This window comes from Petromyzon marinus, unplaced genomic scaffold (assembly GCF_048934315.1).
Source record: "Petromyzon marinus isolate PM22_M1 ecotype Great Lakes invasive population unplaced genomic scaffold, UKy_Petmar_22M1.pri1.0 PM_Scaffold_495, whole genome shotgun sequence".
Lineage (NCBI taxonomy): Eukaryota > Metazoa > Chordata > Hyperoartia > Petromyzontiformes > Petromyzontidae > Petromyzon > Petromyzon marinus.
In genome coordinates, this window is record NW_027423496.1 from 21,461 (window position 1) to 35,000 (window position 13,540).

The 13,540-nt window shown below is 47.1% G+C and overlaps 1 protein-coding gene across 1 annotated transcript in view; it reads right to left on the reverse strand.

Annotated features, from left to right (window-relative positions):
* Positions 1-269: 269 nt before the first annotated feature.
* Positions 270-13,540, reverse strand: part of LOC116938311 (uncharacterized) — a 41,095-nt gene continuing 27,824 nt past the window's right edge. The window contains exons 8-12 of the mRNA XM_076064499.1: positions 13,056-13,108; positions 10,571-10,604; positions 9,421-9,486; positions 6,924-6,992; positions 270-1,357 (exon numbers count right to left, since the gene is read on the reverse strand). Of these exons, the coding sequence (XP_075920614.1) occupies positions 1,331-1,357; positions 6,924-6,992; positions 9,421-9,486; positions 10,571-10,604; positions 13,056-13,108 (249 nt within the window). The 3' untranslated portion in view covers positions 270-1,330. The remainder of the gene's footprint in view (positions 1,358-6,923; positions 6,993-9,420; positions 9,487-10,570; positions 10,605-13,055; positions 13,109-13,540) is intronic.

The window sequence follows — 13,540 nt, forward strand, 5'->3', positions numbered from 1 at the left end:
TGTGTCTGTGTGTGTGTCTGTGTGTCTGTGTGTGTGTCTGTGTGTGTGTGTCTGTGTGTGTGTGTGTCTGTGTGTGTGTCTGTGTGTGTGTCTGTGTGTGAGTCTCTGTGTTTGTGAGTCTCTGTGTGTGTGTGTCACTGTGTGTGTGTCTCTGTGTGTGTCTGTGTGTGTGTCACTGTGTGTGTGTCACTGTGTGTGTGTGTCTGTGTGTCTGTGTGTGTGTGTCTGTGTGTGTGCCACTCTTTCATTGACAACTCAGAGAAGTCGGATTGGGAATGATTAATAGAATGTTTTTTATTTCACAAGGTGACACACAGACACAGACAGACACACACACAGACACAAACAGACACAAACACACGCACAAACACACACAGACACACACACACAGACACACAAACACACACAGACACACACAGACACACACACACACAGACAAACACAGACACACACACACAGACACACACACACATAGACACACACACAGACACACACACAGACACACACAATGCAAAGTGACATTTTGCCTGTCTGTCCTGTCTCTGTGTGTCTCTGTGTGTGTCTCTGTGTGTGTCTCTGTGTGTGTCTCTGTGTGTGTCTGTCTCTGTGTGTGTGTCTCTGTGTGTGTTTCTGTGTGTGTCTATGTGTGTCTCTGTGTGTCTCTGTGTGTGTGTCTCTGTGTGTGTCTCTGTGTGTGTCTCTGTTTCTCTATGTGCTTCTGTGTGTGTCTCTCTGTGTGTGTCTCTGTGTGAGTGTCTCTGTGTGTGTGTCTGTGTGTGTGTCTCTGTGTGTGTGTCTCTGTGTGTGTTTCTGTGTGTGTCTGTGTGTGTCTCTGTGTGTGTCTCTGTGTGTGTGTCTGTGTGAGTGTCTCTGTGTGTGTCTGTGTGTGTGTCTCTGTGTGTCTCTGTGAGTGTGTCTCTGTGTGTGTGTCTGTGTGTGTGTCTCTATGTGTGTCTCTGTGTGTGTGTCTCTGTGTGTGTCTCTGTGTGTTTCTCTGTGTGTGTCTCTGTGTGTGTGTCTCTGTGTGTCTCTGTGTGTGTCTCTGTGTTCGTGTCTCTGTGTGTGTGTCTATGTGTGTCTGTGTGTGTTTCTGTGTGTGTCTCTGTGTCTGTCTCTGTGTGTGTCTCTGTGTGTGTGTGTCTCTGTGTGTGTCTCTGTGTGTCTCTGTGTGTGTCTCTGTGTGTGTGTCTCCGTGTGTCTCCGTGTGTCTCCGTGTGTGTCTCTGTGTGTGTCTCTGTGTGTCTCTGTGTGTCTCTGTGTGTGTCTCTGTGTGTGTCTCTGTGTGTCTCTGTGTGTGTCTCTTTGTCTTCTTCGTGTCTCCACTTTAAGTTCACAGATTAGCTCCCAGCTTTGAAAGCTGCACACACACACACAGAGACACACACAGAGACACAGAGAGAGACACAGAGAGACACACACAGAGACACAGAGAGACACACACAGAGACACACACAGAGAGACTCACACAGAGAGACTCACACAGAGACACACAGACACACACACAGAGACACAGAGAGACACACACAGACACACATACAGAGACACAGAGAGACACACACAGAGACACACACAGAGAGACTCACACAGAGAGACACACACAGAGACACTGAGACACACACACAGAGACACACACAGAGACACACAGACAGACACACACAGAGACTCACACAGAGACACACACAGAGACACACACAGAGACACACACAGAGAGACACAGAGACACACACAGAGACGCACACAGAGACACACACAGAGAGACACACAGAGAGACACAGAGACACACACAGAGACACACACACACACAGAGACACACACAGAGACGCACACAGAAAGACACACACAGAGAGACACACACAGAGAGACACACACAGAGAGACACACACAGAGAGAGACTCACACAGAGACACACACACAGAGACACACACAGAGACGCACACAGAGAGACACACAGAGACACACACACAGAGACACACAGAGAGACACAGAGACACACACACAGACGCACACAGAGAGACACAAACAGAGACACACACAGAGAGACACACACACAGAGACACAGAGACACACACACGCAGAGACACACAGAGACGCACACAGAGAGACACAAACAGAGACACACACAGAGAGACACACACACAGAGACACAGAGACACACACAGAGAGAGACAGAGAGACACACACAAAGATACACAGACAGACACACAGAGAGACTCACACAGAGACACACAGAAACACACACAGAGACACAGAGAGAGAGACACAGTGACACACAGAGACACACTACTACATAGACACTACTACATAGACACTACTACTACATAGACACACTACTACAACATAGACACTACTACTACATAGACACACTACTACATAGACATACTACATAGACACTACTACTACATAGACACACTACTACATAGACACACTACTACTACATAGACACTACTACATAGACACACTACATAGACACTACTACAGAGACACACTACTACATAGACACTACTACATAGACACTACTACATAGATACTACTACATAGACACACTACTAGATAGACACACTACTAGATAGACACACTACTAAATAGACACTACTACTACATAGACACACTACATAGACACACTACATAGACACTACTACATAGACACACTACGACATAGACACTACTACTACATAGACATTACTACTGCATAGACACTACTACTACATAGACACTACTACATAGACACTACTACTACATAGACACTACTACTACATAGACACTACTGCATAGACACTACTACTACATAGACACTACGACATAGACACACTACAACATAGACACTACTACATAGACACTACTATTACATAGACACTACTACTACATAGACACTACAACAATAGACACACTACTACATAGACACACTACTACATAGACTCTACTACTACTACACAGACACACTACTACACAGACAGACTACTACATAGACACACTACTACATAGACACACTACTACATAGACACACTACTACATAGACACTATTACATAGACACACTACTACATAGACACACTACTAAATAGACACTACTACTACATAGACACACTACTACATAGACACACTACTACATAGACACACTACCACATAGACACTACTACATAGACACACTACTACATAAACACTACTACATAGACACACTACTACATAGACACACTACTACATACACTACTACATAGACACTACTACTACTACATAGACACACTACTACATAGACACACTACTACATAGACACACTACTACATAAACACTACTACATAAACACTACTACATAGACACACAACTACATAGACACACCACTACATAGACACACCACTACATAGACACACCACTACATAGACACACTACTACATACACTACTACATAGACACACTACTACATAGACACACTACTACATAGACACACTAATACATAGACATACTACTACATAGACACACTACTACATAGACACTACTACATAGACAAACTACTACATAGACACTACTACTACATAGACACAATACTACTACATAGACTCTACTACGACATAGACACACTACTACATAGACACACTACTACATAGACACTACTACTACATAGACACACTACTACATAGACACACTACTACATAGACACACTACTAAATAGACACTACTACATAGACACACTACTACAGAGACACACTACTACATAGACACTACTATCACATAGACACACTACTACATAGACACACTACTACATAGACACACTACTACATAGACACACTAATACATAGACATTACTACTACATAGACACACTACTACATAGACACACTACTACATAGACACACTACTACATAGACACTATTACATAGACACACTACTACATAGACACACTACTAAATAGACACTACTACTACATAGACACACTACTACATAGACACACTACTACATAGACACACTACCACATAGACACTACTACATAGACACACTACTACATAAACACTACTACATAGACACACTACTACATAGACACACTACTACATACACTACTACATAGACACTACTACTACTACATAGACACACTACTACATAGACACACTACTACATAGACACACTACTACATAAACACTACTACATAAACACTACTACATAGACACACAACTACATAGACACACCACTACATAGACACACCACTACATAGACACACCACTACATAGACACACTACTACATACACTACTACATAGACACACTACTACATAGACACACTACTACATAGACACACTAATACATAGACATACTACTACATAGACACACTACTACATAGACACTACTACATAGACAAACTACTACATAGACACTACTACTACATAGACACAATACTACTACATAGACTCTACTACGACATAGACACACTACTACATAGACACACTACTACATAGACACTACTACTACATAGACACACTACTACATAGACACACTACTACATAGACACACTACTAAATAGACACTACTACATAGACACACTACTACAGAGACACACTACTACATAGACACTACTATCACATAGACACACTACTACATAGACACACTACTACATAGACACACTACTACATAGACACACTAATACATAGACATTACTACTACATAGACACACTACTACATAGACACACTACTACATAGACACACTACCACATAGACACACTACTACATAGACACACTACCACATAGACACTACTACCACATAGACACACTACTACATAGACACACTACTTCATAGACACTACTACTAAATAGACACACTACATAGACACACTACATAGACACACTACTTCATAGACACTACTACTACATAGACACTACTACTGCATAGACACTACTACTACATAGACACACTACTACATAGACACTACTACTACATAGACACACTACTACATAGAAACTACTACATAGACACTACTACATAGACACACTACTGCATAGACACTACAACTACATAGACACTACTACTACATAGACACACTACTACATAGACACACTACTACATAGACACTACTATTACATAGACACTACTACTACATAGACACACTACTACATAGACACTACTACTACATAGACTCTACTACTACTACACAGACACACTACTACATAGACACACTACTACTACATAGACACACTACTACATAGACACACTACTACATAGACACTACATAGACACACTACTACATAGACACTACTACTACATAGACACACTACTACATAGACACACTACATAGACACACTACTACATAGACACACTACTACATAGCATAGACACACTACTACATAGACACACTACTACATAGACACACTACTACATAGACACACTACTACATAGACACTACTACTACATAGACACACTACATAGACACACTACTACATAGACACACTACTACATAGACACTACGACTACATAGACACACTACTACATAGACACACTACTACATAGACACACTACTACATAGACACTACTATCACATAGACACACTACTACATAGACACACTACTACATAGACACACTAATACATAGACACTACTACTACATAGACAGACTACTACATAGACACACTACTACATAGACACACTACTACATAGACACACTACCACATAGACACTACTACCACATAGACACACTACTACATAGACACACTACTTCATAGACACTACTACTAAATAGACACACTACATAGACACACTACATAGACACACTACTACATAGACATACTACTACATAGACACACTACTACATAGACACTACTACTGCATAGACACTACTACCACATAGACACACTACTACATAGACACTACTACTACATAGACACACTACTACATAGACACTACTACTACATAGACACTACTACATAGACAAACTACTGCATAGACACAACTACATAGACACTACTACTACATAGACACACTACTACATAGACACACTACTACATAGACACTACTATTACATAGACACTACTACTACATAGACACACTACATAGACACACTACATAGACACACTACATAGACACACTACTGCATAGACACACTACATAGACACACTACTACATACACACACTACATAGACACACTACATAGACACACTACAGACACATTACTACATAGACACACTACTACATAGACACACTACATAGACACACTACATAGACACACTACTACACATACACACTACATAGACACACTACTACATAGACACACTACATAGACACACTACAGACACACTACTACATAGACACACTACTACATAGACACACTACTACATAGACACACTACATAGACGCACTACATAGACACACTACTACATAGACACACTACATAGATACACACTACATAGACACACTACATAGACACACTACTACATAGACACACTACATAGACACACACTACATAGACACACTACATAGACACACTACTACATAGACACACTACTACATAGACACACTACATAGACACACTACATAGACACACTACATAGACACACTACAGACACACTACTACATAGACACACTACTACATAGACACACTACTACATAGACACACTACATAGACACACTACTACATAGACACACTACTACATAGACACACTACATAGACACACTACATAGACACACTACATAGACACACTACTACATAGACACACTACTACATAGACACACTACATAGACACACTACATAGACACACTACTACACATACACACTACATAGATACACTACTACATAGACACACTACATAGACACACTACAGACACACTACTACATAGACACACTACTACATAGACACACTACATAGACACACACTACATAGACACACTACATAGACACACTACTACATAGACACACTACATAGACACACTACATAGACACACACTACATAGACAAACCTGTTTGAGGAACTGTGTAGAATTCAAAAGTTCCGTAGAGCCGTAAGTTACACGCTTGCCCGGCTTAGTCTGCACACACAGTGACACACACAGTGACACACACAGTGACACACACAGTGACACACACAGTGACACACACACAGTGACACACACAGTGACACACACACACAGTGACACACAAAGACAGATACACTCACCTACTCACTAAGCCACTCACTCAGCCATCAACTCCCTCAGCCACTCATTTACTCAACCACTGACTCACTCACTCAGCCACTCACTCACTCAGCCACTCACTCACTCAGCCACTCACTCACTCAGCCACTCACTCACTCAGCCACTCACTCACTCAGCCACTCACTCAGCCACACAGCCACTCACTCAGCAATTCACTCAGCCACTCACCCACTCACTCACTCAGCCACTCACTCAGCCACTCACTCACTCACCCACTCACTCAGCCACTCACTCACTCACCCACTCACTCAGCCACTCACTCACTCACTCACCCACTCACTCACTTACTCAGCCACTCACTCACTCAGCCACTCACTCACTCAGCCACTCACTCACTCAATCAGCCACTCACTCACTCAGCCACTCACTCACTCAGCCACTCACTCACTCAGCCACTCACTCAATCAGCCACTCACTCACTCAGCCACTCACTCACTCAGCCACTCACTCATCCACTCACTCACTGAGCCACTCACTCACTCAGCCACTCACTCACTCAGCCACTCACTCACTCAGCCACTCACTCAGCCACTCACTCAGCCACTCACTCAGCCACTCACTCACTCACTCAGCCACTCACTCAGACACTCAGTCTGTGGGTCTCTGTGTGGTGAGTCTGTGGGTCTCTGTGTGGTGAGTCTATGGGTCTCTGTGTGGTGAGTAGATGGGTCTCTGTGTGGTGAGTCTGTGGGTCTCTGTGTGAGTGAGTCTATGGGTCTCTGTGTGAGTGAGTCTATGGGTCTCTGTGTGGTGAGTCTATGGGTCTCTGTGTGGTGAGTCTATGGGTCTCTGTGTGGTGAGTCTATGGGTCTCTGTGTGGTGAGTCTGTGGGTCTCTGTGTGATGAGTCTGTGGGTCTCTGTGTGGTGAGTCTGTGGGTCTCTGTGTGAGTGAGTCTGTGGGTCTCTGTGTGCTGAGTCTGTGGGTCTCTGTGTGGTGAGTCTGTGGGTCTCTGTGTGGTGAGTCTATGGGTCTCTGTGTGGTGAGTCTATGGGTCTCTGTGTGGTGAGTCGATGGGTCTCTGTGTGGTGAGTCTGTGGGTCTCTGTGTGGTGAGTCTATGGGTCTCTGTGTGGTGAGTCGATGGGTCTCTGTGTGGTGAGTCTATGGGTCTCTGTGTGGTGAGTCTATGGGTCTCTGTGTGGTGAGTCTATGGGTCTCTGTGGTGAGTCTATGGGTCTCTGTGTGGTGAGTCGATGGGTCTCTGTGTGGTGAGTCTGTGGGTCTCTGTGTGGTGAGTCTGTGGGTCTCTGTGTGGTGAGTCGATGGGTCTCTGTGTGATGAGTCTATGGGTCTCTGTGTGGTGAGTCTATGGGTCTCTGTGTGGTGAGTCTGTGGGTCTCTGTGTGGTGAGTCTATGGGTCTCTGTGTGATGAGTCTATGGGTCTCTGTGTGGTGAGTCTATAGGTCTCTGTGTGGTGAGTCTATGGGTCTCTGTGTAGTGAGTCTGTGGGTCTCTGTGTGGTGAGTCTGTGGGTCTCTGTGTGGTGAGTCTGTGGGTCTCTGTGTGAGTGAGTCTATGGGTCTCTGTGTGGTGAGTCTATGGGTCTCTGTGTGGTGAGTCTGTGGGTCTCTGTGTGGTGAGTCTGTGGGTCTCTGTGTGGTGAGTCGATGGGTCTCTGTGTGGTGAGTCTATGGGTCTCTGTGTGGTGAGTCTATGGGTCTCTGTGTGGTGAGTCTGTGGGTCTCTGTGTGGTGAGTCTGTGGGTCTCTGTGTGGTGAGTCTATGGGTCTCTGTGTGGTGAGTCTGTGGGTCTCTGTGTGGTGAGTCTATGGGACTCTGTGTGGTGAGTCTGTGGGTCTCTGTGTGGTGAGTCTGTGGGTCTCTGTGTGGTGAGTCTGTGTGTGTCACTGTGTGTGTGTCACTGTGTGTGTGTCACTGTGTGTGTGTCACTGTGTGTGTGTCACTGTGTGTGTGTCACTGTGTGTGTCACTGTGTGTGTCACTGTGTGTGTGTCACTGTGTGTATCACTGTGTCACTGTGTGTGTGTCACTGTGTGTGTGTGTGTCACTGTGTGTGTCACTGTGTGTGTCACTGTGTGTGTGTGTGTGTCACTGTGTGTGTCACTGTGTGTGTGTCACTGTGTGTGTCACTGTATGTGTCACTGTGTGTCACTGTGTGTGTCACTGTGTGTGTGTGTCACTGTGTGTGTGTCACTGTGTGTGTGTGTCACTGTGTGTGTGTCACTGTGTGTGTGTGTCACTGTGTGTGTGTGTCACTGTGTGTGTGTGTCACTGTGTGTGTGTCACTGTGTGTGTCACCTTGATGTAGTCCATCAGATTCTGGTACTCAATGTAGTTCCCACCTCCGATCATGAAGACAACAGCCTACACAGACACAGCCACCGGTGACCTCGCTCACACGACCAACCGGTGACCTCGCTCACACGACCACCGGTGACCTCGCTCACACGACCACCGGTGACCTCGCTCACACGCCCACCGGTGACCTCGCTCACACGACCAACCGGTGACCTCGCTCACACGCCCAACCGTTGACCTCGCTCACACGACCACTGGTGACCTCGCTCACACGACCACCGGTGACCTCGCTCACACGACCACCGGTGACCTCGCTCACACGCCCACCGGTGACCTCGCTCACACGACCACCGGTGACCTCGCTCACACGCCCACCGGTGACCTCGCTCACACGACCAACCGGTGACCTCGCTCACACGCCCAACCGTTGACCTCGCTCACACGACCACCGGTGACCTCGCTCACACGACCAACCGGTGACCTCGCTCACACGACCACCGGTGACCTCGCTCACACGACCACCGGTGACCTCGCTCACACGACCACCGGTGACCTCGCTCACACGACCACCGGTGACCTCGCTCACACGACCACCGGTGACCTCGCTCACACAACCAACCGGTGACCTCGCTCACACGACCAACCGGTGACCTCGCTCACACGACCACCGGTGACCTCGCTCACACGACCAACCGGTGACCTCGCTCACACGACCAACCGGTGACCTCGCTCACACGACCAATGGTGACCTCGCTCACACGACCACCGGTGACCTCGCTCACACAACCAACCGGTGACCTCGCTCACACGACCAACCGGTGACCTCGCTCACACGACCACCGGTGACCTCGCTCACACGACCAACCGGTGACCTCGCTTACAAGACCAACCGGTGACCTCGCTCACACGACCAATGGTGACCTCGCTCACACGACCACCGGTGACCTCGCTCACACGACCAACCGGTGACCTCGCTCACACGACCAACCGGTGACCTCGCTCACACGACCACCGGTGACCTCGCTCACACGACCAACCGGTGACCTCGCTCACACGACCAATGGTGACCTCGCTCACACGACCACCGGTGACCTCGCTCACACAACCAACCGGTGACCTCGCTCACACGACCACCGGAGACCTTGCTCACCTCCTGGAAGGGATTTTTGCTTCGGGCTGTTGAGCTGCAGACAAACAAACACAGTGACACACACACAGTGACACACACACACAGTGACACACACACAGTGACACACACACACAGTGACACACACAGTGACACACACACAGTGACACACACAGTGACACACACACAGTGACACACACAGTGACACACACACAGTGACACACACAGTGACACACACAGTGACACACACACAGTGACACACACACAGTGACACACACAGTGACACACACACAGTGACACACATAGTGACACACACAGTGACACACACACAGTGACACACACAGTGACACACACACAGTGACACACACACACAGTGACACACACACAGTGACACACACAGTGACACACACAGTGACACACACACAGTGACACACACACAGTGACACACACAGTGACACACACAGTGACACACACACACAGTGACACACACAGTGACACACACAGTGACACACACAGTGACACACACACAGTGACACACACAGTGACACACACACACACAGTGACACACACACAGTGACACACACACAGTGACACACACAGTGACACACACACAGTGACACACACAGTGACACACACACAGTGACACACACACAGTGACACACACACAGTGACAAACACAGTGACACACACAGTGACACACACACAGTGACACACACACAGTGACACACACACAGTGACACACACACAGTGACACACACAGTGACACACACACAGTGACACACACAGTGACACACACAGTGACACACACACAGTGACACACACAGTGACACACACAGTGACACACACAGTGACACACACAGTGACACACACACAGTGACACACACACAGTGACACACACAGTGACACACACAGTGACACACACACAGTGACACACACACAGTGACACACACACAGTGACACACACAGTGACACACACACAGTGACACACACACAGTGACACACACAGTGACACACACAGTGACACACACACAGTGACACACATAGTGACACACACAGTGACACACACACAGTGACACACACAGTGACACACACACAGTGACACACACACACAGTGACACACACACACAGTGACACACACACACAGTGACACACACACAGTGACACACACACAGTGACACACACACAGTGACACACACACAGTGACACACACACACAGTGACACACACACAGTGACACACACAGTGACTCACACAGTGACACACACAGTGACACACACACAGTGACACACTCAGTGACACACACAGTGACACACACAGTGACACACACACAGTGACACACATAGTGACACACACAGTGACACACACACAGTGACACACACAGTGACACACACACAGTGACACACACACACAGTGACACACACACACAGTGACACACACACACACAGTGACACACACACAGTGACACACACACAGTGACACACACAGTGACACACACACAGTGACACACACACAGTGACACACACACACAGTGACACACACAGTGACACACACACAGTGACACACACACAGTGACACACACAGTGACACACACACAGTGACACACAGTGACACACACAGTGACACACACACAGTGACACACACAGTGACACACACACAGTGACACACACACAGTGAAACACACACACAGTGACACACACAGTGACACACACACAGTGACACACACACAGTGACACACACAGTGACACACACACAGTGACACACACAGTGACACACACACACAGTGACACACACACAGTGACACACACACAGTGCCACACACACACAGACACACACACAGTTACATACACACAGTGACACACACACAGTGACACACACACAGTGACACACACACACAGTGACACACACACAGTGACACACACACAGTGACACACACACAGTGACACACACACAGACACACACACACAGTGACACACACACAGTGACACACACACAGTGACACACACACAGTGACACACACACAGTGACACACACACAGTGACACACACACACACAGTGACACACACACACACACAGTGACACACACACACAGTGACACACACACACAGTGACACACACACAGTGACACACACACAGTGACACACACACAGTGACACACACACAGTGACACACACACACACAGTGACACACACACACACACAGTGACACACACACAGTGACACACACACAGTGACACACACACAGTGACACACACAGTGACACACACAGTGACACACACACAGTGACACACACACAGTGACACACACACAGTGACACACACACAGTGACACACACACAGTGACACACACACACACAGTGACACACACACACACACAGTGACACACACACAGTGACACACACACAGTGACACACACACACACAGTGACACACACACACACACAGTGACACACACACAGTGACACACACAGTGACACACACACAGTGACACACACACAGTGACATACACACAATACCTGTCATTTCCACGGATCAGCTTTGGGTCAAAGTATCGGTAATCATCCGTCTCCTAGGGCATTGTGGGTAAAAAAAAAATATCAGACCCCCCCATGAGTGAGTGGACTAGTCCAGAGTTCACCCCCCCTACGAGTGAGTGGACTAGTCCAGAGATCACCCCCCTATGAGTGGACTAGTCCAGAGTTCACCCCCCCTATGAGTGAGTGGACTAGTCCAGAGATCACCCCCCCTATGAGTGGACTAGTCCAGAGTTCACCCCCCCTATGAGTGAGTGGACTAGTCCAGAGATCACCCCCCCTATGAGTGAGTGGACTAGTCCAGAGCTCACCACCCCCCCCCCCCCCTACGAGTGAGTGGACTAGTCCAGAGATCACCCCCCTATGAGTGGACTAGTCCAGAGTTCACCCCCCCTATGAGTGAGTGGACTAGTCCAGAGATCACCCCCCCTATGAGTGGACTAGTCCAGAGTTCACCCCCCCTATGA